At 44.6% G+C, this 26,744-nt stretch overlaps 1 protein-coding gene across 2 annotated transcripts in view; it reads right to left on the bottom strand.

The window, feature by feature from the left end:
* Positions 1 to 18,786: 18,786 nt before the first annotated feature.
* Positions 18,787 to 26,744, bottom strand: part of tslig3b (tRNA splicing ligase complex subunit 3B) — a 46,705-nt gene continuing 38,747 nt past the window's right edge. For both annotated transcript variants that reach the window (XM_086003476.1, XM_086003477.1), the window contains exons 7-8: positions 25,829 to 25,996; positions 18,787 to 19,634 (exon numbers count right to left, since the gene is read on the bottom strand). In XM_086003476.1, coding sequence (XP_085859602.1) covers positions 19,245 to 19,634; positions 25,829 to 25,996 — 558 coding nt within the window. In that variant the 3' untranslated portion in view covers positions 18,787 to 19,244. The remainder of the gene's footprint in view (positions 19,635 to 25,828; positions 25,997 to 26,744) is intronic.

Genomic DNA, 26,744 nt, shown 5'->3' with positions numbered 1-26,744 from the left:
TGAGCCCCGGTCGCTATGTATATAGTTCGGGAACCCGAACAAGGCGAAGAGGTCGTTCAGGTATTTGATGACCGTGGTACTGGTCATGTCTGGGCAGGGGATGGCAAAGGGGAAATGGGAGTACTCATCAATAATGTTGAGGAAGTACACATTACGGTCAGAGGACGGGAGGGGCCTCTTAAAATCGATGCTCAAGCGCTCGAAGGGGCGGGTGGCCTTGATCAGGCTTGCTCTGTCCGGCCTATAGAAATGTGGTTTGCATTCGGCACAGACTTGGCAGTTCCTGGTCATGGTCCTGACCTCCTCGATGGAGTAGGGCAGGTTGCGGGCCTTAATGAAGTGGTAAAGTCTAGTGACCCTGGGGTGGCAGAGGTCGTTGTGGAGGGTCCGCAGTCTATCAACTTGCGCGTTGGCGCATGCACCTCGTGATAGAGCATCTGGGGGCTCGTTGAGTTTACCAGGCCGGTACAAGATATCGTACTCGTAGGTGGAGAGCTCAATTCTCCACCTCAAGATCTTGTCGTTCTTGATTTTGCCCCTCAGCTTGTTATTAAACATAAAAGCAACCGAACGCTGGTCGGTGAGGAGGGTAAATCGTTTGCCTGCCAGGTAATGCCTCCAGCATCGTACCGCTTCCACAATCGCCTGGGCCTCCTTCTCGACAGAAGAGTGTCGGATCTCAGGGCCCTGGAGGGTCCTTGAGAAGAAGGCCACAGGTCTCCCCGCCTGGTTAAGGGTTGCAGCTAGGGCGAAGTCGGATGCATCGCTCTCCACTTGGAAAGGGATGGACTCATCCACTGCGTGCATTGTGGCCTTCACAATGTCTCCTTTTATGAGGGAGAAGGCTGCGCATGCTTCTGCTGTCAGGGGGAAGGAGGTGGACTTCATGAGGGGTCTGGCTTTGTCCGCATAATTGGGCACCCATTGGGCATAGTAAGCGAAGAGCCCCAGGGTTCTCTTCAGTGCCTTTTGACAGTGGGGAAGGGGAAGCTCCATGAGGGGGCGCATTCTTTTGGGGTCGGGGCCGATGACTCCGTTCTCTACTACGCAGCCGAGGATGGCAAGGCGCGAGGTGTTAAATATATATTTCTCCTTATTGTAAGTGAGATTCAGCCGTTGGGCCGTACGGAGGAATTTCTCTAGATTAACATCGTGGTCCTGCTGGTCGTGGCCGCAGATGGTGACGTTATCTAGATAAGGGAACGTGGCCTGCAGCGTGTTCTGGTCAACCATCCGGTCCATCTCCCTTTGGAAGACCGAAACCCCGTTGGTGACGCCGAAGGGAACCCTAAGGAAGTGGTAGAGGCGGCCATTCGCCTCGAAGGCGGCATACTGGCGGTCCTCAGGGCAGATAAGGAGTTGGTGATAGGCCGACTTAAGGTCGATGGTGGAGAATACCCGGTACTGTGCAATCTGGTTGACCATGTCAGATATGCGGGGAAGGGGGTATGCGTCCAGCTGGGTGTACCGGTTTATGGTTTGGCTGTAGTCGATGACCAGGCGGTTTTTATTGCCGGTCTTAACGACTACGACCTGGGCACGCCAGGGGCTGGTGCTCCCCTCGATGATGCCCTCCTTCAGGAGATGCTGCACCTCAGAGCTAATAAAAGCTCTGTCCCCGGCGCTGTACCGCCTGCTCTTGGTAGCGACGGGTTTACAGTCGCGGGTGAGGTTAGCGAACAAGGAGGGGGGCGGGACTTTGAGAGTGGAGAGGCTGCAGGTGGTATGCGGCGGGCGGTTTAAAAACTGCTGGTTGTAGACTGTGAGTGGGGGGAGGGGTCCACCGTATGCCAAAGTGACACTTTGGAGGTGGCATTGGAAATCCAGCCCTAGTAGGACGGCAGCGCAGAGCTGGGGCAGGACGAGAAGTTTAAAGTTTTTATATTCCATGCCCCTAACCGACAGGGTCACCACACAGTATCCGCTGACGTCTGTTGAATGGGACTTCGATGCCATCGAGATCCGATGGCGCGTTGGCCGGACAGTGAGGGAGTAGCAGCGCACCGTGTCTGGGTGAATAAAACTCTCCATGCTCCCGCTGTCGAACAGGCAGGTCGTGGCGTGGCCGTTTACCTCGATGTCCATCATGGACCTGGACAGATGATGCGGGAGAGCTTGGTCAAGCGTGACGGAGGCCAGTGTATGGCTGAGTGTGCTGCTGTCATCGGCAGGTGAGGCGGTGGTCGGGTCTGGAGACAACATGGCGGCCGAGTGCGGCGAACAAAATGGCGGAGAAGGTGGCCGCCCCCACGACTCACATGAGGCACTGCTGGTGTCTGTGGCCTTGATCAAAGATGGCCGCCCCCACGACTCACACGAAGCACTGCTGGCGTCTGTGGCCTTGATCAAAGATGGCCGCCCCACAACTCACATGAGGTACTGCTGGCATCTGTGGCCTTGATCAAAGATGGCCGCCCCCACAACTCACATGAGGCACTGCTGGCGTCTGTGGCTTTCCCTCTGCAGGCGTTCGCGAAGTGGCCTTTTTTTCTGCAGCCGGAGCAGGTCGCGTTCCTTGCAGGGCAGCGCGCCCTTTGATGTCTCGCCTGGCCACAGAAATAGCAGCTGGCGGCCCGATCGCGGGGCTCCGCTGCCGCAGCAGGTCCCGGGGGTGGCGGTCCCGATCGATTCTGGGACACCGACGCCGTAGTAGGTCCCAGGGACGGCGGTGCGAGGGGTATTGCGGCCGGAGTCGGGCCCGAGTCCCACGGTCGCGCAGCACTGTACCCGGAGTACGCCTCGAGGTCCCGATGGGCCACTTCCAGGGAGCGAGCGAGGGCTGTAGCTGCTTTCAAGTCGAGGTCCTTTGATTCAAGCAGTCTTTGCCGTGAGTAGTCGGACCGAAGGCCTTTCACGAAGGCATCACGGATATTTCCTTCAGCGTGTTGTGCAGCCGATACAGCTTTAAAGTCACAGTCCCTGCCGAGTGTTTGTAGCGCCCGTAAAAATTCATCTACAGACTCTCCTGGCTGTTGCGAGCGGGATCTTAGGAGATGTCTGGCATACATTGAATTTACTGGGCTCCGGTACTGCTCTTTTAGCAGGTCGAGGGCCTCCTCGTATGTAGTAAGGTCCCGGATGAGTGCAAATACTTTAGGGCTCACCTGGGCGGTCAGAACTCTTAGTTTGTCGGCTTCCGATGGCACGCCGGAGGCTACCAGGTAGGATTCAAAGCAGCTCAGCCAGTGATCGAAGTCGAGGGCTGAATTCGCTGCCTGTGGATTTAGATCCAGGTACGGCGGTCGGAGGGCTCGCAGCCAAGTCGGCTGCTGGGGCTGGTCAGTCATTTCAAAATTTAGCCAATAAAACTGATATACCTATCAATTCATTCCATGAAAAGCGACGAGTTAAGATAGTAACTATAGGTTTTTATTGGCTAAATAACAGAGCCCACCCTCATGGGTGATCGGTTCCAGCAAGGAAGAATACTAGCCAAGCAATCACCTTTATGCCTGGGCAAGCAGGCGGAGCCATGGGCAGAGTCAGCTGAGGTATGCCTAGGTATAACAGCGTGCGAGGCAAGAGGTAACCTTGTGTAGGTGATAACAACAGTGTAACAATAACAGTGGTTTACCACACTAACCAAATGTGCAACACAACATCTGACCCCTGCTCGAAGTACTAAGTATGAAGTAGAACTCTTATCAAATCCTCACCTAACAATACAGAGATGCTCCGTTCTTAACCCAGCCACCTTGCTTCCCACCATTGAGGAAGGAACACCACATTGTCGTGAATCAGTGACTCAGCTTATCACTAAGCCTCGTATAGACATTGTAGAAACTCCTCTGGACAATAGCAATTTTATATCTTATGTGGATGGATCAGCCCTCAGAGACGAAAAGGGCTCGCCAAAAAGTGCATATGCCATTTCCGATTATCATTCAATTATCGAAGCATGCTCACTACCATCTTTCTTTTCAGCACAACAAGCAGAACTGTTTGCCCTTACGAGAGCGTGTATTTTAGCTACAGGAAAATCAGTGAATATTTACACTGACTCTCGGTATGCATTTGGAGTCACTCATGATTATGGTCAAATTTGGAAACTTAGAGGATTCCTGACTTCATCAGGATCTACAGTTAAAAATGCTGAACAAATTGATAACCTTTTAAAGGCTCTCCAGTGTCCTACAAAAATTGCTGTTATTAAATGCAAAGCACATACAGGCAATCAAGACCAAGCTTCTTTGGGTAATGATAGGGCGGATCGAGCAGCTAAGGCTGCTGCTCTATCTGATACAGGGCCACAAGTGTCTGCATATGTTCTTAGAAATCAAGATCCAGACAATCTCCCACCCACAATTGATGATGTTTTGGCCTATCAATTACAGGCCAGACCGGACGAAGTGTTAGCTTGGGTGAATGATTCTTGTTTTAAAACACCTGAAGGAGTATGGGTCTACCATGACGGCCGCATGGTGGCTCCCAAGTCAATACTCCCATGGATTGCCCGATGTGTCCACGTGTTCACACATGCGGGCAAAGGGGGGACGGCAGACTATATCACACAAACTTGGTATTCACCAGGCATTTCGGCAATTACAAAACAAATTAGTGAACAATGCATTACCTGCCAAACAATGAACCCAGGTAAAACGGAAAAGGTACAGGCTACAATATATATTAATGATCTGGACGAGGGAATTGGATGTAATATCTCCAAATTTGCAGACGACACAAAGCTGGGTGGGAGGGTATGCTGTGAGGAGGATGTCGTGAAACTCCAGCACGATTTGGACAGGTTGGGTGATTGGGCAGAAACATGGCAAATGCACTATAATGTGGATAAATGTGAGGTTATCCACTTTGGTGGCAAAAACAGGAAGGCAGATTATTATTTGAATGGCAATAGATTGGGAGAAGGGGAAGTGCAAAGAGACCTGGGTGTTCTTGTACACCAGTCGCTGAAGGTAAGCATGCAGGTGCAGCAGGCGGTTAAGAAGGCAAATGGTATGTTGGCCTTCGTAGCAAGAGGGTTCGAGTACAAGAACAAGGATGTCTTGCTGCAGTTGTACAGGGCCTTGGTGAGACCACACCTTGAGTATTGTGTGCAGTTTTGGTCGCCTTACCTGAGGAAGGATGTTCTTGCCATGGAAGGAGTGCAGCGAAGATTCACCAGGCTGATACCTGGGATGGCAGGAATGACGTATGAGGAGAGATTGTGTCGATTGGGCTTATACTCACTGGAGTTTAGAAGATTGAGAGGGGATCTCATCGAAACCTATAAAATTCTGTCAGGCCTGGACAGACTAGATGCAGGAAGGATGTTTCTGATGGTCGGGGAGTCCAGAACCAGGGGTCATAGTCTAAGGATAAGGGGTAAGCCATTTAGGACTGAAATGAGGAGGAATTTCTTCACCCAGAGAGTGGTGAACCTGTGGAATTCTCTGCCACAGAGGGCGGTGGAGGCCAGTTCATTAAGTATATTCAAGAAAGAGTTGGATATATTTATTAAGGCTAAAGGGATCAAGGGATATGGGGAGAAGGCAGGGACCGGGTACTGAATTTGAATGATCAGCCATGATCTCATTGAATGGCGGAGCAGGCTCGAAGGGCCAAATGGCCTACTCCTGCTCCTATCTTCTATGTTTCTATGTCTATGCCTCCCACCCAAATCCAACAGGACCCTTTGTACATTTACAGATGGATTTTATTGAATTACCGGTATGTTTAGGATTTAAGTATGTATTAGTTATTGTAGATGTGTTTTCACGATGGATTGAAGCCTTTCCATGTAAAAAGAATGATGCAGTTACTGTTGCAAAATGTTTGTTAAAAGAAATTGTACCACGATTTGGTATACCTGCACAACTTTCAAGTGACAATGGATCGCATTTTACTGGGACAGTTGCACGAGAAATGTGTAAGGCTTTACAGATCAACCAACACTTCCACTGCAGCTATCATCCACAGTCAGTGGGACTGGTAGAAAGATATAATGGTATGCTGAAAAAAAACTTTCCAAACTCTGCAGCGAGACGGGACTTAAATGGGTCGAACTGTTACCCTTGGCATTGATGGTAATGCAATCAGCAACAAACAGAACAACAGGACTGTCACCACATGAAGTCGTCATGGGACGACCTCAGAGACTGCCATTTTCTGCACCCTTCACTGCCAAGCAGATGGACATTCACAAGATGGATGAAAATATGTTGAATTATTGCATTGCATTAACTAAGTGTATTTCCAGTTTCCACCAACAGGTCAAGCAAGCCCAGGTTGACCCAAGGTGCCATAACCTAGAACCAGGAGACAACGTATACGTGAAAGTATTCAAGAGAAAGGACGGTCTCCAACCCAGATTCGAAGGTCCGTACCAAGTACTCCTAGCAACTAATACTGCTGTAAAGGTGAAAGAGAGACCAACATGGATCCATGCCTCCCACTGCAAAAGAGCTCCAGAAAACAAGGAAAAGGAATCACCAACCCCATCAGTAAATGGAACTGGACATTAGGAAGAGAAGGAAAGATTAAATGCAATCTTGCTAGACTAGGTTGTCCTTGATAAGGACAAAAGGAGGGAATGTGGAAATATGATTTTGCCCTTACTAGTGCATGATGGGATACTTGACATCTAATTTATTTTTGTATCATTGCCGCTGGACTAAAGTCGAGTCAGCAGCAATTAACGTAATCTTCTGACCTATTGCATAAGTTAATCACAAACTGCCAGAACAATACATTGCAGAACTATTGGGTAACTGCACCGCGTTTTGTACGCTTGCAAACTGAGGGGTGATAATGACATCTGATCAAAGAGTGAAAAGTTCTGTTAAAGGTTAATCTTGTTTCCTTTTATCTGCATGAATACTGAAATAACTTTGTACAAAGTTGACTAACTTTTATACATGATCATATGGAACTTGTTTTCTTCACTGTATAAATATGTTGTTAATCTGTAATTCTGCAGAGAGTCTCTGCTAGCCTTTGACTTAGCGGGACGCTCTCCTTGTATACAAGTAAAATAAAGCTCTGCTTATCTGATGGTACTTACTTGTTTCAGAGTCTTACTCAAAGTTGAGATTTCGACAAATGGCAGGTGGGTATAGTCAACCTGAAGTGTTAGCTGCCTGGCATCCCTCTATTTAAAGACTTGCATTTATATAGTACCTTTAACGTAAGAAAATGTCCCAAGAGAGTTCATAGGAGCCTAATCAGACAAAAATTGACACCAAACCAATGAAGGAGATATTAGGACAGGTGACTAAAAGCTTGGTCAAAGAGGTAAGTTTTAACTAGGGGATTAAAGGAGAAGAGATGGAGAAGTATAGGGAGGGAATTTCAAAGCTTAGAGCCTAGACAACTGAAGTCACAGCTGCCAATGGTGGGGTGAAAGGAGTGGGGGTTGAACAGGAGCGCAGATATCTCGTTGGGGGGGGTGGGCGGGGTTGTAGAGCTGGAGGTGATTACGGAGATGGGGAGTGGCGAGGCCATGGAGGGATTTGACCATGAACATGTGAATTTTTAAATTGAGGCTTTGGTGGACCAGGAGCCGATGTAGGTCAGTAAGCACAGAGGTAATGAGTCAGCGGGACTTGGTGGTGGTTAGAATACAGCCAGCAGAGTTTTGGATGAGCTCAAGTTCATGGAGGGTGGAAGGTGTGAGATCACTCAAATAGTCAAATCTGGAGCGAACAAGAGGATGGATGAAGGTTTCAGCAGCAGGTAAGCTGAATCAGGGGTGTGTAATGTATATACCTTTAAGTGGGGAACTATCTTTTACAGCTCATGTATACTGCAGTACCGGCAGTGACCACACCTGTATATAGCCCTGAGTAGCAATCTGTACAGATCAGTTCCACTGTGAGCCACGTTGAGTAAACACCTGTTGTACCGTTCTCCGCAGTCTGTGTCTTATTATACACGGACACAACATTGGCGACGAGGCAAGTTCGAACCTACCTGCAACTCTGCATCACCTCCCGGGGATTCGTTCCTGGAGATCAGTGGATTGGAGGTCAAGGCCAGAGACTCGGGCGTCGACCACGGGCAACCGCCCAGTCATCCAGCAGAGACTCGAGAGTTGCAGGGGAGGCTGTCGAGAGCCAGGCTTGGCTTTCCAGTCGAGGTGGTCCAGCGAAACGGGCTGGCAACAGGTAGTGCGCAGACCCTTCCCGGACAGCGGCGGGCTAGAGCCCGACCGAGCGGCACAGCAAAGGGCCGAGCAGCGTCGACGGGGGAGAGAGAGAGAGGGCAGAGCGCACAGGGCACAGCCGGTGTTCAGGGGCCGAGCAGCGTCGGAGAGAGGGAGAGACAGACGCGCAGAAACCCGCGAGGCGCCGCCATTGCCACGAGGACCGCCGAGAGCGGCGTTGGCAGCAGCGCAGGACAAGCACGTGAAACCTACAGGGCGCCGCCATTGCCACGAGAACCGCCGGGAGCGGCGTTGGCAGCAGTGGGGGAGGAAGGAAAGCGCGGGAGACACCATTTTAAACCACACCCAAAATGCCAAAGAGTGGCAGTATCACCGCATTTGACAATGAAGTCGAAGATTGGACTACATATGTCGAGCGAATAGAGGTGTACTGCAAGGCAAATGAGGTGTCAGATGACAAGAAAGCGTCGGTATTGTTAAATTTAATGGGTGCAAAGACGTATGGTTTATTACGAAATCTAGTAACCCCAACGAAGCCAATGGAAAAGAGTTTTGAAGACATAGCAACGATACTAAAGGAACATTTAAACGCCACACCGCTGCTGGTAGCAGAAAGATTCAAGTTTCACAAACGGAACCAGCATAAGGATGAAAGCAATGCTGATTATTTAACAGAACTGTGCAAACTATCGAAACACTGCCAGTTTGGAGCGGGACTGGCAGATACCTTAAGGGACAAGTTTGTGTGTGGGCTTCAAAGTGAAGGAACCCAGAAACGGCTTTTATCTGAAAAGGAACTTACGCTGGAAAAGGCTTTCAGCATTGTGGTATCATATCAAGCAGCAGCACGGGGCGATGCAGAGATACAACAGAGACCGCAAGAATATGGCACAAACGAAATGTCATATGGATCAGAGAAGTGCTATCACTGCGGCAGAACAACACACGACCAGAATGATTGCTGGTTCAAAGACAAAGTGTGCAGACAGTGTGGAAAAGTAGGACACATAGCACGAGTCTGCAGGTCAGGAAAGAAAACCAGCAATAAGAAACCTACCAAAGAAAAGTACAAGAAGGTACATAAGATGACGGGGAATAGTTCAGACGAACAAAAGAGTGATAACGACTCCGAAAGCAGGGAACTGAGTTGTCTGAAACTACATAATGTGATCACAATGGAGGATCACCGAACCATTTGGGTCACTCTCAAGATAGCAGGAGTCCAGGTAAAGATGGAATTGGACACAGGATCAGCCCTAACAGTCATAAACCGACGGGACTACGAGCGGCTATTCTCACACATACCCTTGAGAGACACAAAAATTATTTTGAAGACGTACACGGGGCAAAAAGTCTACCCCAAAGGAAAAATAAGGGTGACCGTTATATATAACGGTAAGGAAACACCAAAACTAGACCTGTATGTATTACAAGATGGAGGACCACCATTACTGGGACGTGAATGGATCCGGAAAATACAACTGGATTGGCATTCCATACAGGCACTGACTGTGGCTGACAAAAAGGATGACGACGTCACACCTGGGCGACTGTCAAAGATCCTAACTGATGCGAAAGAAGTGATCCAGCAAGGACTCGGAACACTAAAAGGCATGACAGCGGCGATTAAAATTGAAGAAAACGCAAGCCCAAAATTTTAAAATGCCAGACTGGAGAGTCTGGAACGTTCAGGTGTACTGTCCAAGGTAGACTGGAGTGAGTGGGATACACCCATCGTCCCTGTGATGAAAAAGTCGTTGAGCAGCACACCTGGGGAACCAAGGAAGGTTCGCATCTGTGGGGACTTTAAGGTAACAGTGAACCCGGTCCTTCACACCGTATAATATCCACCTCCGCGGATTGAAGATATTTTCACCTCGCTATCTGGAGGGAAACGCTTCACTAAGATTGATCTGGCCCAGGCGTATCTGCAAATGGAGGTAGAAGAAGCATAAAAAAAAATACCTCACAATCAACACCCATAAAGGTCTCTACCAATACAACCGGTTGTTATTCGGGGTAGCATCAGCTCCGGCTATTTGGCAGAGGGCAATGGAACAAGTCCTGCAAGGGATTCCAGGGACCCAGTGTTATTTGGACATCCTGGTCACGGGCGAAAATTACAGTGATCACCTTGCCAACCTGGAGCAGGTGCTCACTAGATTGCAGGAATATGGGCTCTGAGCTAACCGCCCCAAATGCGAGTTTTTTAGAAAACAGATCTCGTATTGTGGCCACGTTATCGATAAAGAGGGGTTACATAAGTCCCCAGAGAAGATTGAGGCAGTAGTCAAGGCTCCAGCACCGGAAAATGTGTCACAACTGAGGTCGTTCTTCGGGCTGGTAAACTACTACCATAAGTTCTTGCCAAATTTGTCTACAATACTACACCCACTGAACACCCTACTGCAAACTGGGGTGCCAGGGAAGTGGAGTGACGAATGTAGACGAGCTTTCCAGAAGAGCAAAACACTAATCACATCGAAAGAGGTATTGGCCCATTACAGCCCAGCATTACCAATTCGGTTGGCATGTGATGCGTCACCCTACGGCATTGGAGCGGTGCTGTCGCACAAATTCTCGGACAGCTCAGAGAGGCCAATAGCCTTTGCGCCACGATCACTAACCTCAGCCGAGCGTAACTATGCCCAGATTGACAGGGAGGCCCTCAGCCTAGTGTGAGGAGTGAAAAAGTTCAATCACTATCTGCACGGGCAGAAATTCACCTTGCTGACGGATCACCAGCCTCTTGTCTCCATTTTTAATCCGAAGAAGGGCGTTCCGGTGATGACTGCTCAATGACTACAAAGATAGTCACTTTTTCTAGGGGCGCACCACTATGAGATTGAATATAAGGGCACGAAACAGCATGGAAATGCTGATGGGCTATCACGCCTGCCACTGCCTACTGCGGAGGAAGTACCAGCAGTGGATCCTGTCGAAATATTCCATTCGACTATAGTTGAATACCTACCGGTGACTAACGCTTGTATCGAAAAGGAAACCCGAAATGACCCGACACTGTCTCGGGTATATGATTTGACGGTGAAGGGATGGCCAGCACATGGTGACTCACTGTTACCAGCATTCTCGACAAGGAGAGAACAGCTGTCAGTGTGCCGGGGGACCTTGATGTGTGGATCCCGAGTGGTAATTCCACCCAAGTTAAGGGATAGAGTGCTCAATGAACTTCATGAGGGTCATCTGGGAGGGGTAAAAATGAAAAGCCTAGCCAGGGCTTATGTGTGGTGGCCGGGAATCGATAAACAAATCGAGGACCTGACCAAGAGTTGCTCAGGATGCCAGAAAGTCCAAAATGCACCACCACAGGCCCCTCTACACACATGGGAGTGGCCCTCATCTCCATGGCAACGGGTGCATATTGATTTTGCTGGTCCATTCTTGGACTCAATGTTTTTAATAGCCGTGGATGCGCACTCGAAATGGCCTGAGGTCATCAAAATGTCCTCCACCACCACGGAGAAAACTATTGCAGTCCTACAGACCATTTTTGCCAGGAATGGCTTGCCAGAACAGATTTACTCCGACAATGGACCACAGTTTGTGTCCGAAGAGTTCTGGAGGTTCTTGAAAAAGAATGGGGTAAGGCATTACACATCCGCCCCGTATCATCCAGCCACAAATGGATTGGCTGAGAGGTTCGTACAAATCTTTAAGAAGGCAATAAAGGCTATGTACAATGACAACATTCCGCTGCAGCACAAGGTGGACAACCAACCAGGCCCCAGCCATGATGTTCTTTAACCGAAGGCTAAGATCTTGCCTGGATTTGCTCAGACCAAACGTACGAAGAGATGTTGAGAGTAAGCAATTCCAGCACATCCATGAGAAGCCAACAAGGAGCTTCAATGTAGGGCAACCAGTCTTGGCCCGCGACTACCGAACAGAAAAATGGCAGCCAGGAACGATATGCACACGGCAGGGCCCACTAATGTACACAGTGGACGTTGGGGAGAGCATCGTGAGACGCTATGCTGACCAGATCCAAGAGTCACAGGAACAAGTCAACCCCATGCCTCGCCCATACGTATCTGATGAACCCGACGTACAGGTTGTATCTACCCCAGAAACAGTAGCATCGGAAGCTGATGAACCAACCGACGACAGGGGGCCAGAATCGCCTCCGCACCAAGAGCAAGACACTTGGGAAAGGCGCTATCCAGAAAGGATCAGGAAGCCTCCACAAAGACTGAATATATAAATAGACTATTTTCAGCTAATGTTGCATGTTAAAAGTGTTAATTGTAATTAGTTTGATATTTAATTGTTAAATGAGTGTTATGGTACTGTTAATCTAAAAGGGGAGGAATTGTAATGTATATACCTTTAAGTGGGGAACTATCTTTTACAGCTCATGTATACTGCAGTACCGGCAGTGACCACACCTGTATATAGCCCTGAGTAGTAATCTGTACAGATCAGTTCCAGTGTGAGCCACGTTGAGTAAACACCTGCTGCACCGTTCTCCGCAGTCTGTGTCTTATTATACATGGACGCAACAGGGTGGAGACGGACAATGCCACGGAGGTGGAAGTAGGCAGTCTTTGTTATGGCGAGGATACAGGGTTACATTTCCAGGACTGATGCAAAATACGGCAATGACAGAACTTGTGGCATAAAGCCTGGCCTGCAACTGACAGATTTAAATAGTAACAGAAGGAGTACTTGTGATTGCTTCCAACATCATGGTGTTTTGGCTGTTTATATTTTAAGTCTTCTTGAACTGCTGACTACCACTCCTGGACTCCTGTTGTGCATGGGCATGGCCGCTGGAAAGACATCTGATGAAAAATGGGCCGAGATCAACAGCATTGATCATTGCCCATTTTTCCTCTCTGTTACATTCCATGTGTGTTTGTTTAAGGGGGGAAAAATTGGCCCTGCTAAGTTCTGGACTATATTTCCTACATTATCCTGCAGATAGTGGGAAATAAACTGCACATGTACAGTAGAAGGTGCAATAGAAGATATCTAAAAACAGAAGTGATTTCTAAACTACTACTATACAATTCACTCGAAAATGGAACGTTTCTTCATCTTTACTATAGGCATCAACAAATAAGCAGAAAAGCTCTAATTTATTAGATTTGTCGTCCAACTGAAAGGAGGAAGCCTTATTCAAATATATATTATCGTAATTATACTTGCATTTATATAGAGCCTCACGTCAAAACTTCTCAAAGAGCTGCACACAACCAATTAATTTGTAAGGTAGATTCCATACAGCTCAAAATATAGGGAACCATATTAATTGCATTAACAGCAAAACTGGTTTGACCAATGATAATTAGTGTAACAGTATAATATGTACATAGGGAAAACCGAGTTAAAGTAACTCATTAACCCATATGCAAATTTTAAAATGGGAAACAATGGAATTGTCCAAAGAATCCGAAAAAACATTAATATAAATTCTTGTTATATTGGCAACATTTAACAATTTTAATTGATTGTTGCATGATGACACTTGAGCCAGCATGGGCTCGACGGGCCGAATGGCCTCCTGTGCTGTAACCATTCTATGTATTAAAACACCAGTAACCTTGGCAGAAACAGAAACCAAGGGGAGGGAATGGAGGAGAGAATTACTACACTAGCACTACAGGAAGATGTCATGTTTCAGTGGAATGTCTTTGATTCATCCCACCTCACTGTGATGACTTCCTTGTTTGATGAATGAAGGACATTTAATAATCTAGGAAATATACATATTAATTTGAAATGTTTTATCTCCTTGAAATTTATTTGAATTAAATAATTGCTATGGCTTTTACCTATTTTCTGCAGATATTAGTTGTTGTATTAACTGAAGATTGCAGAATTTCTCTACGAAAATTTCCTTATGATACAGATAGCTAAAGCTGCTTTTTGTGTCTCACCTGGACGACCTACTCCTGTTCCCATGACTTATGTGCCATTTGAACATGATACCTGTGGGGCATATGTGCACATGCAATTACTCATGGTCTATATATTAAGTTGACAGTAATTGAATATCATATTAATAGTGACGTAGAGAAGATGTTTCCGCTTGCGGACCAGAACTAGGGGCCATAAATATAAGGTGGTCACTAATAAATCCAATAGGGAATTGAGGAGGAACTTCTTTACCCAGAGAGTGGTTAGAATGTGGAACTGTCTACCGCACAGAGCAGTTGAGGCGAATAGCATAGATGTATTTAAGGGGAAGCTAGATAACCACATGAGGGAGAAAGGAATAGAAGAATATGTTGATGGGGTTCGATGAAGAAGGGTGGGAGGAAGCTCATGTGGAGCATAAACACCAGCATGGACTGGTTGGGCCGAATGGCCTGTTTCTGTGCTGTAAATATTATGTGATATGTGATGTTTTTCTATCTTCTGAAAGCACCAATACCTTGTGAAAATGAAGGCGTGTACAACAATACTGTAAATTTTACATAAAAGTATTCGTTTTGAAATAATTACCATTTTAAATTCATCAGGGATAAAGGAAAGGATTTGCATTTATATAGCGCTTTTCATGATCTAAGGATGTTCCAAAGCGCTTTACAGCCAATGAAATACTTTTAACATAAGAATTAGGAGCAGGAGTAGGCCATACGGCCCCTTGAGCCTGCTCCGCCATTCAATAAGATCATTGATCTTTGACCTCAACTCCATTTTTCTGTCCTATCTCCATATCCCTTAATTCCTCTGGAGTCCAAAATTCTATCTATCTCAGCCTTGAATATACTCAATGACTGAGTATCTACAGCACTTTGGAGCAAAGAATTCCAAAGATTCACAACCCTTTGAGTGAAGAAATTCCTCCTCGTCTCAGTCTTAAAAGGCCAGCCCATTATCCTGAGACTATGCCCCCTAGTTCTAGGCTCTCCAGCCAGGGGAATCAATCTCTCAGCCTGTCAATCCACCTCAAAATCTTATGTTTCAATGAAATCACCTCTCATTCTTCTAAACTCCAGAGAGTATAGGTCCAATCTACTCAAACTCTCCTCATAGGACAAACCTCTCATCCCAGGGATCAATCTAGTAAACCTTTGTTGCACCGCCTCTAAGGCAAGTATATCCTTCCTTAAATAAGGAGACCAAAACTGTGCACAGTACTCCAGGTGTGGTCTCACTAGAGCCCTGTACAATTGTAGCAAGACTTACTTACTCTTGTACTCCAACCCTCTAGCAATAAAAGCCAACATGCCATTTAAAAAAATTAGTTTATGGGATGTGGGCGTCGCTGGCAACGCCAGCATTTATTGCCCATCCCTAATTGTCCTTGAGAAGGTGGTGGTGAGCCACCTTCTCGAACCACTGCAGTCCATGTGGTGAAGGTACTCCCACAGTGCTGTTAGGTAGGGAGTTCCAGGATTTTCACCCAGCGACAATGAAGGATCGGCGATATACTTCTAAGTCAGGATGGTGTGTGACTTGGAGGTGGTGGTGTTCCCATGCGCCTGCTGCCCTTATCCTTCTAGGTGGAAGAGGTCACGGGTTTGGGAGGTGCTGCCAAAGAAGCCTTGGTGAGTTGCTGCAGTGCATCTTGTAGATGGTACACACTGTACACATTTGCCTTCCTAATTGCTTGCTGTACCTGCATGCTAACTCTCTCCGTTTCTTGTACTAGGACACCTAAATCTCTCCCAACGCCTATTCTTCCTACCAAAGTGAATAACCTCACACTTCCCCACATTATACTTCATCTGCCACCTTATTGCCCACTCACTTAACCTGTCCATATCTCTTTGCAGGCTCTTTGCGTCCTCACAATTTACTTTTCCACCTATCTATGTATCATCAGCAAACTTGGATTCATTGCACTTGGTCCCTTCATCTAAGTCATTAATATATTGCAAATAACTGCGGCCCCAACACTGATCCTTGCAGCATCCGAGTTACAGCCTGCCAATCTGAAAATGACACTTTATACTACTGTTCTCTGTGCCCTTATCTTGCTTAATAACCTTTTATGTGGCACCTTATCGAATGCCTTTTGGAAATCCAAAATACTACATCCACTGGTTCCTCTTTATCTACCCTGCTAGTTACATCCTCAAAAAACTCTAATAAATTTGTCAAACACAATTTACCTTTCATAAAACCATGTTGACTGTGCCTAATCATATGATTTTCCAAGGAGCCTGCTACCACTTCCTTAATAATGGATTCCAGCATTTTCCCCTGACAAATGATGTCAGGCTAACTGGCCTGTAGTTCCTGGTTCTCTCTCTCCCTCCTCTTTTGAAGTGCAGTCACTGTTTCAATGTAGGGAAATGCAGCAGCCAATTTTTACACCGACAGTAATGTGACACATGACCAGATAATGTTTTAGTGATGGAATAGTCAAGTGATAAATATTGGCTAGGACACCAGAACTCCCCTGCTCTTCTTCGAATAGTGCCATGGGATCTAATGGCCCGGAATTTGCGGTCAGCGGTGAAGCAAAAGCGTGCACCGCTGGCCCCGAAGTAAGCTTCGTACAAAGATCTTGCGATCTCTGGGTGTCAAGAATTTCGGGTTTTCCGACGCATAATTGAAATCAACTGAAGTTAATGGGGATGCCCAGTGAAGGGCTGCTGTGACGTCAACAAGCTGCCTAAGCAGCCAATCAAAATGCAGAATTCTCAGACAGCGCACCAGGATGTGGGTAAGCTCCTAAAATTCTAACTTTTTAAAAACATTTGAGAGAGCAAAACAAAGATTGGGACTCTCACATGGGGAAAATGCAAACCTGAAATAAAGATGAACAAACCTGTTAATTTTCTAAAAAGTTGCTTAAAAATTTAAATGATTAAAATTGATAAATTTGACACTGCACCAAATGAAAATTCGATTTTCATAACCTTTTAGCCGTCAATACGCTATTAAAACCCCAGTTATATCTAATCCCTTTGGGTCTAACCTTTAATGGGGTATTTAACAGTGGTATTACCGTGGAAGAGCTGAAGTTTCCATTTGACAGATTACACAGATTGCCAGCTCTGTTGGGCGGGGGCGGCACAGTGCAGCCTGTGAAGTAGTGAATGAGACCGCAAACTTCAGGATTTCCACATTAGGCCGAGCATGCGCTAAATCCTGAAGTTGCGTCAGTTTCAAAGGCAAAATGACGACAAACGCTGCCAGTTCAGTCATCGGGACCACAAATTCTGGGCCATTATGTCCACCCGAGAGGGCAGACGGCAATTCCAACAGCGTCGCACTCCCTCAGTAGTGCACTGGGGTATCAGACTAGATTTTGTGCTCGAGTTGAATTTGAACCCACGACCTTCTGACTCAAAGAGGCGAGAGGGTGTTACCACTAAGCCGAGGCTGACACAGAATGCACAAGTCTCAACATGTAGGAACTCATACAAAAAAGGGAATGTATAAGTGTTCACTGATTTCACACAGAATTCAGGATAATCCTTACCTCTGCTCTTAATCTATGTATAAAAGTTCAGTGTATAACTAAGCATAAATTTGCTTTTTGGCCCAAAGTAACTTACTCTGCCTAAACTACACAAAATGATGCCACCCATCTGTGTTTTTCCCTCTCTTCACAAAGGTGCCGATGCCTGCTGGGCACCAGCAGTCTTCCAGTATTTTGTGAAAGCAGTCATTCTTCATGTACAAGCTTAGACAGCATCAGCAGGCTATCCAACCATCGAGGATGTCACAAGCCACTTTCTGTCCTCACCAATATCCAGAAACCTTCCATTTACAGTGAGAAGACAAAGACAGGTTATGAAATGTTGACATCAAGTTACAGATGAAATCCCGTATGATGAAGAAAAACTGAATTCAAAAATCTAATCTCTTCCAGTACAAATAACTCGTAAAAATGTGCAGCACAGCATTGTTTATTCTTTGGCTGCAGCTTGTACTTTTAACCCAGAAATCAGTAGCTGGGGCTCCCTCCAATGGCTCAATGGATAATTGCACTGCATTGTGGCATATCGAGCGTAAAAGATCAGAAGGAATCCATTTTAATCCCTTGTCTTTACCAAGTCTGGCTGATCTCAGCCAAGGTGGCAATGGGAATTCTACAGCTGGAATCTCACTAAAATGCTAAGCAGTCCATCTTTTGGAAGATTGGAGAACTGCATGCAAGGGCATGGATATCATCATGGGGGTGACGTCGATGGATTTTTAAAGGCATTTAAATTGCCAGTGGGATAGCTCAAATAGAACAGTGGAATATGGGCAGAGCCAGATGCCAGTCAGTGAGAAAGCTTTAGCTGGATTTTCTCCTGTCAAACCTGTACTAGATGTACCAGCTTAAATCAGAGATAAAAACAGATAGGTAGATGCAACCTTTTTTCTTTGTTAATAATATAGTTGGATGCAATTACTGAAGTGGAAACCTGCACTTACTCTGGAAGTAATGGCCCATTCATGTAGTGGCCAAGGTCCCCAATTATTACATAGGTGAGCTGAGGACTCATTTTTTGTGGATTGCTATCTACCGTCATGTTCACCTAGGGAGAAGGAAGTATCTTTTTTTCTGTGCTAGGGCATTCCAACTTACAGCCAGGCCAGAACTGGAGTAACTCATTGTGTGAATGGTAGGCAGACAAGAATTATAAATTGCTTTGGAATCAAAACACTTGACCAGTACAATGTGAGGCAAGCATCATAACTGTTGTGCTACCAAAGCACTTACAATTTAACTGATTCATCCATTTACATTTAAACCTGAAAACAAAAATATACAGAATCCCAGTAATTCTTTATTTCATTTTTATTCACTACATGTCCAAAATCTTTATATTAAAAAAATTCTCAACTGGTCACAGCTCTTCATAAACTTCCAACGTTTGCACAGTAAAATAATTTTAATAATCACATTTTCATAAAAATGAAAGTTGCAACAATGAACTTTTTCAATGAACTCGTAAAAAACGATTTTTTTGTTTCCAGTAGTAAACAACCTATATCATCTTAGTTCTTGTATGCACAAGCAGTTATTAAAAAAAAATCTTTCAATTAACATTTATGTACCTTAAAGAACAACAGTATGTTGCATTCTTTCTGAACTTGTGTAGGTAAAATAATCATTTACAGTTGCAGGTTCAACCTTCACACATTGTTGTATTGACTATAATGAGTGCAACTAGAAGAGTCCATACTGAATACAGGTATTTGAAAGATTGTAAGGTCCACTGTCCATTTAGTACCATCTAGTACCTCCTCTGCCACCCATGTCTCCATAGCCACCTCTCCCTCCGTAGCCACCTCTCCCTCCGTAGCCACCTCTCCCTCCGTAGCCACCTCCACTTCCATGACCACCTCCTCCACCCCCACTTCCTTGGCCTCCTGCTCCACCCCAGCCACCTCCTCCTCCTCCTCCTCCTCCTCCCCCCCAACCACCTCCACCACCCCTGCCACCCGCACCTCCCTGGCCACCACCCCGACCACCTCCACCACGACCACCTCCACCACGACCACCTCCACCACGACCACCTCCATCTTGTCTCTTCAGCCACGGTGGCATCTCTGGTGGTGGTGCTTCTATCTCAGATGGCCTACCTCCTCGATCAGGCACTCTTCCCATCAGAACCTGCCAAAGAAAACCACAAATTTAAATGTGTGATGAAAACAGCAAAGAGTGGGTCTTCTTTTAATTTAAAGGATCCAAAGCAAGGCATTACAGTACTGATCAGATATATTATCACTGTGTATCACTAAAACTATGTTCTCATATGGATTTATTAACTAGGAGCAAGGGAATATAAATCGGAGGCAAAAAGTTGCTGGTAGCTTCAGTGCGGCCTTCAATAGCGAAATAGAGAGGAAAGGTTAAAAAAAGAGACAAGTGAGAACCACCAGTCTGGCACAGAAGCTACGGCAGAGATTTCTTTAATTGTTACATGATAGTTGTGTGTTTTAGCACCCTTATGATGTGGAGACTTAGAGAACTAATTATCTACTAATTGTACAATTATCAAACCTCACCAAGTGACTTTAAAGACACACAAGACAGAAGACAAAAAATAGTTTTACCAGAATTTAATTCCTCCCAGTCAAATAGGTTCACCTCTATCTATTCTTGCTTTATGTGCATTAAAAAGAGTCAAGTGCCAAAAGAAATTACAGTCATTATATATTTGTGATCCCAAGTAGTGGGAAAACAATTAACAGTGTAAAGAATGTGCACTTTGGGTGCCACGGAGGCGGTAAATCACCAGGGTTTGAAAATTCCATATCTACTTAACAGAAAAAACACATCTAGCCAGGCCATCAATCATACTTCTACGTTTGGACTTTGTTTATCCAGTACACTAGCACATCAAAGCACTTTACTGATAACCAGCCCACTGTCAAATACTTGCACATATATAGAGCTTTATCAAGTGGCAGTGTTTCAAAGCACTTCACACAATAATTTCCTTCAAAGTGCAGTGACCTAAATATGGTAGCATTCTGCACCAATCTCAAACAACAATGAGATGAATCACCAGTTCATATTATTAGTGATATTAATTGAGGTGAAATGTTGGTCAGGACACTGATGCTCGGTGAATGGGACCATCCATCTAAACATGTTTAAAACAAGTTAAACCGAGATCTTATCTGCCTGTTTTGGTGGTGCTGAAGTTTTATCCTGGTGAAATTACCATAACTGAAAATGTCTCACCCTCGTGACAATGTTTATCGCTGGTGACATTGCCAATCACAAAATTAATCCCATTTAATCATTTTAGTTTATTAATGTTCCAAATTGGGGAAAAAATGCAGATCCAGTCTTATGGAGTACATCTTTTCTGCTTGTAATTCGCCAATTATTTGGATCCGATAGTCATAAAACATAGGTGGGAGAAGAGGCAAGGGGAGGACAAATTGTGTAGAAATGGGTGCCATTGCAAAGTAGGAAGCTGAATGCATATCAGATGATCATAGATAGGCATTACTATGCATATTTAATAATTTGTTAGAAAAAGGTATAGTGCCAGAGGACTGGCGGATAGCTAACGTAATACCGATATTTAAGAAGGGGGATAGAACATGTCCAGGGAATTATAGACCAGTCAGCTTAACATCGGTGGTAGGAAAAATAATGGAATTCCTACTAAAGGAGAAAACAGAAGAAACATCGAGAAACCAAAAATAATAATGAATAGTCAACATGGATTTCAAAAGGGAAAGTCTTGCTTGCCTAACCTCAGTGAATTTTTTGAAGAGGTAACAGAGAGAGTAGACAATGGTAATGCAGTGGATGTAATTTATCTGGATTTTCAAAAGACCTTCGTTAAGGTACACCATAATAGATTGATGAACAAGGTCAGAGAATGCAGAGTCAGGGGACAAGTAGTAGAATGGATTGCTGGCTGGCTTCAGGGCAGAGAGTAGGAGTAAAAGGGTAGCTATTCACAGTGGCAGAAGGTGGGTAGTGGTGTTCCACAAGGATCAGTGCTGGGACCACTGCTGTTCACAATTTAGACTTAGGAATCAAAAACACAATTTCTAAATTTGCGGATGACACCAAATTGGGGGGGATAGTCAATACTGAGGAGGATTGCAACAAGTTACAGGAGGACATTAATAAACTTGTAGAATGGGCATATAATTGGCAAATGAAGTTAAACACAGATAAATGTGAGGTATTACATTTTGGTAGGAAGAATAGGGAGGTCACATCACTTGGCAGGTGTGAGTCTAGGTGGGGTAGAGGAACAAAGTAGTACAAATACACAAATCACAAAGTTGTGACACAGGTTAGCAAGGCCATAAAAAAAGCAAACCAAGCACCAGGGCTTAGTTCTAGAGGGATAGAATTGAAAAGTAAGGAAGTTATGCTAAACCTGTATGGAACCTTGGTTAGACCACACTTAGAGTACTGCGTACAGTTCTGGTCGCCATATAAAAAGGATATAGAGGCACTGGAAAGGGTGCAGAGAAGATTTACAAGGATGACACCAGAAATGCGAGGGTATACATATCAGGAAAGGATGAACAGGCTGGGTCTCTTTTCTCTTGAAAAAAGGCTGACCTAATAGAGGTCTTTAAAATTATGAAAATTTTTGATAGAGTGGATAGAGAGAGAATGTTTCCACTTGTGGGGAAGAGCATAACTAGAGGCCATCAATATAAGATAGTCACCCAGAAATCCAATAGGGAATTCAGAAGAAACTTCTTTACCCAGAGTGGTGAGAATGTGGAACTCGCTACCACAGGGAGTGGTTGAAGCGAATAGAATAGATGCATTTAAGGGGAGGCTAGACAAGCATATGAGGGAGAAGGGAATAGAGGGTTATGCCGATAGATTTAGATGAGGAAAGACAGGAGGAGGCTCGTGTGGAGCATAAATACCGGCATGGACTGGTTGGGCCGAATGGCCTGTTTCTGTGCCGTATATCCTATGTAGATTTCAATACAAATCGCAAAACCATCCAAATGGTTGTACGTTTATTGTTATGGAAGCATAGCTGTGCAATGAGTGCCAATGCATTCTTCATCTTTGGTGGTTAAAGTGGAAACATTCTTTAAAAAGTGTCATGTTGGCACAGCACAGTACACCATAAAGTCTTTCATTCTGCCAGCACAATTTACACTTCATCTAGAGCCATCCTTTGTTTCTTAACCTGTCCCATTACCACCGCCTTTTGCCTTGAGTATCTCTTAATGTCTCTTAATCTCTTCTGCCTTCCAGCCTATCACAGGCCTTCCCTTTTGTTTTCATCCCCCTCCCCCATTTCCCAGCCACTACACTTGCTTAAAAATCTGTTCCATTTCCTGCTTTTTTCCAGTTCTGACGAAAAGGTCATCGACCTGAAACATTAACTCTGTTTCTCTCTTCACAGATGCTGCCTGACCTGCTGAGTATCTCCAGCATTTTCTGTTTTTATTTCAGATTTCCAGCATCTGCAGTATTTTCTTTGTACACCATAAAGTCTGCTTGTAGACTTTGATGTTCAACATGCTTCTCCAATATCCTGCTCATAAATTTTGCCAAAATCCATTTATCAGTTCTAGTAGTTATAAATTAAGCTAGCTCACTAAACATGAACACATGTTTACAAAATGCTAACAAAAGGTTCATCAGAAACACTAACTAGTGTTTTCTATTTTCAGATGCTAATGGAATGCAGTGCATTTCCGGTATTTTCTATTTTTATTATGCACTTGAATATTTGAAATTTGATATACAAGATTATATCCCAAATGTCTTGCATAGGTGATCTGTTATATTGTAAGTTGATGCTATTACACCAGAAACATTTCTTAAGACCACCCAAAAAAGAGCCAGTCCAAGTTGGTCACTCCTCTCAGCTGCAAGCTTTTTCTCAAGTACCTAGAGCAACCTTTGTCCCAGATTCATAAAAATAGCTAGAAGTTATTTTGTTTAAGTCAAACAAGATGACCCAGAGGTGGGAAAGCTCAGCATATTCATAATTTTGTATTTTTAATGCAAAGACAAGTTGTACTGATTAAGTTAAATGAGTTGATCATAACTGTTGCTCTGTACTTTCACTTGCTGTCTTGAGGAGTAAAGCAACTTAAAATATTTCATTCTAGCCTCTTTTCAAGTACAAACAACCAATGCCCCCGCTAATTTTTTTCTTTCTGTGCACGGTCCCTTTAAATTTGCTGTGCAGTCGTTGCGGGGCATCTCTTCCAGTGGCAGGAGCGGGTGAGCGGCCTGCACGGGACCTTGTGAGTGGTGCGTGGCCACACACCATTGCAGCAACCCATATACTGAAAGATTGGAGAAGCACAAGAGGGCACTTGTGAAAGACACACTATCCAGTTCATATGTCAAAGGGTTCACACATTGCTACATCCCCAGGGTTATGCTACCATACAAATAGATATTGGGATGTCTGGGACAATACCAGAACACAAGGTATGTGACTGACACCATCACAGCAGAGAAGATGTCTGCAGCAGGCCTAAATTTGTAATCCAGTTATTCTCAAACCTTTCTGGACCTTGCTCATCACATCAAATGTTTTGAGACCAGGCCCACCAAAAGATTCTCATACTATGTCACATCTGACCAGCTATAGATACTGGTACTGGTAGGCCTGGAAAAAAATACCTGCCACAGTAACGGTCTAGAAACCTCATTTGTGGCCCCTGAAACAGCTCACCAGTCCCTGGAGGCATCAAGATCTGCCGGCTCAGACGCTAGCCATGGTTGCAATGAGTGTACGGTGGGGGTGGGGTTCCTCCAATTTTATGTGGAGCCAGGAGGAGCACTCCTACTACACAAGGAGGCAAGTAAAAATAAAAACTTACCTTTCCAGTGGCAGCTGCCAGTGGCCCTCCAGCTGGTTTAGTTGCCAAGAGCCCAAGAATGCTGACTGCAGCATACACTAATTTTGAAAAGGGGACCGCAAATAGGCGGTAGGCCGTTTGCCTATGCAAATAGGGGGCCTAACACCCATTTCAGATGAGCGCTTTTGACTTATATGCAGGAGCCTTTCGAATATGGTGGGCGGTGCACTTCCGTCATAGAATGAGCCATGCACACCGCCAACCATATTGGACAACTTAAGTGCACTTTTTATGCCTGTTAAACAGCTGTGGTGCGATCCAATTTCTAGGCCAGTGATCGTTTCTCTGCTCCTTCACTTAGCTTTCTTTGCCCCTCCCTCCCAGCTTGTTTCACTCAATCTCTCTTCTTCATTTACTGATCTCCCTTTAACACTTCCAATTCTCCCTCTAGCGCCCATCAGTTTCTCACTTGCTTATCCTTGATTTTTTTTTCTTGCTGATTCTGTCTTCTGCTGTTCATTTGGACCATTTTACAAGTCAGCTCCCAATATGTCTCTTCTTAAGTATACTATGCAATTGCCTTTTTGTACAGATATTCAGTTTGTCTATTTTGCCCTGCTCAAAAGAATAACGATGCTGGGGAGGATTTGGGTGACCCACAATCATGCAAAAAAGGCCAGAGATTGAGGTGCTGAGTCCAAGCTAAAATTTATGCACTTGCTTGTTAGCTACAAGGAGCCTCTTAAGTGTTCCTTACTAATAATAAAACATGGCACATTTCAAAATACCTTTACCTTCAAAAAATGTTACAAGTATGTGGTGAAATGCTACACATGTTGATCATTCAACTGCAGTCATATTACATGCCGAATCTTTAAACTTGGCTGAATGCATCAAACTAATTGTCCACGGCATCATGAGGATAGTGGGCTATGGATAGCACAATTTATGTTAGATGTCATTCAAATTGTTTTGTCACATCAGTAAGTTCTACGGAAAATGTCTGATCCCAGTCTGCCTGTAATTAACAGCTTTAAAATCATAAAACACACCAAGGGGTGACTGAAGGAAGCCAAATATACAGGTATCTTCGTTTTATGACATTCAGATTCTGTAACTTCAGTACAGTATCCTTCCATCTTACATATGAACTCGAACATCAATTGGGTTTCAAATGTTCAGTCAGTCGCAATTACCTGATGCACATATAAAAGGTGATTTATTAGCCATATCCCTGAAATAAAACTGAACTTGGTGATTTTCTGTGTTGTGATTTGAGATTTAAAAAAAAAACACAAATAAAATCTTTCTATTCAGAAAGAATGGCCCTAAATTCTCTAATGATTTTCCACTCCCTGTGAGAGAAGCAACTGGCATGTGCTCAGTACTTTCCCCGACAATGCAAGAGTCATATGTGGAATTACAAGTGTGTAACTGCTTCTTGCATTTAGTGGTTCCACTGCACCACCTGCAGTAATGCATCACTTCAATGAGCGCTGTCCAAATTCAAAAGTAAATCTGTGCTCAAATGCCTACCTTGTTAACAGCACAGGATGTCCCTTCTCGTAAGGAGCCGCTGCTGGTCTTCATGATCTTGGATAAGTCCTCACGGGCAGCCAGAAGATGTGCTAGAGTTACAGTAGATATCAGGGACAAAGTGTGCCTTTTTGGTTGATAGATCTTTGCCATGTTGTCTGTATTTGCCTAAAAAAAAAAAAAAATTCTAAATGTTATTTTTCTGTAATTGCTAATTACAATTGTTTTTTTTTTTTTAACTGCGTGCCAACGTCATTAAACTTAATCTTGGAAAATAATGTGGTAGTTCCTGATTAGATTGGTTTCTTGAAATTTTGAACACTGTTGGCTTATGTTTCCACTCTAATAATCAAAACCAATAGCACTGCTGAGTTGAAAGACTGACTAGTTAAACTGGAAACAGTTTAGCTAAATTACAGGAAATAAGCATGTTATTGACCAAAGGGTATACATGGCTCTGGTCTCTAAGCTAGAGGTGTAATTTAAATTCATAGAATGGACCCCAGCTTAGGAAGGTGTGTCTTTTATGAATACGCAGCATAAAACTTGCAAAAAAGGCCTAATGTTTTAAAGGTGAAGTTACAATATGGATAGCTAAAGGATATAAAGCATAGAAGAGGCAAGTGACTGTTTCTCAGACTGGTCAGATGTAGTCAGTAGTGCATCCCAAGGATCAGAGTTGGGACCTTTCATCCTACATAAATGATTTGGACACTGAGAAAAATGAGCTGTTGATACCAAATTAGGGACAAGGTAAACTGCGAGGGAAAACTCTGAAAGATATAGAAAATAGAGGAGGCATATGCAGCTCATTAGATAAGTTTGAAGTAACACATTGTGGGAAAAGGAAAAGCGAATTGAAACATACCAAATTCTCAATGAAATCTCAAAGTGCAGATACAGAGATTTCAAAACC

This window comes from Somniosus microcephalus, chromosome 12 (genome assembly GCF_052327205.1).
Source record: "Somniosus microcephalus isolate GS21.2 chromosome 12, FLI_Smic_1.0, whole genome shotgun sequence".
Taxonomy (NCBI): domain Eukaryota; kingdom Metazoa; phylum Chordata; class Chondrichthyes; order Squaliformes; family Somniosidae; genus Somniosus; species Somniosus microcephalus.
Note: the sequence above shows the minus strand (reverse complement) of the source record. Positions and strands in the feature narration are given on the sequence as shown.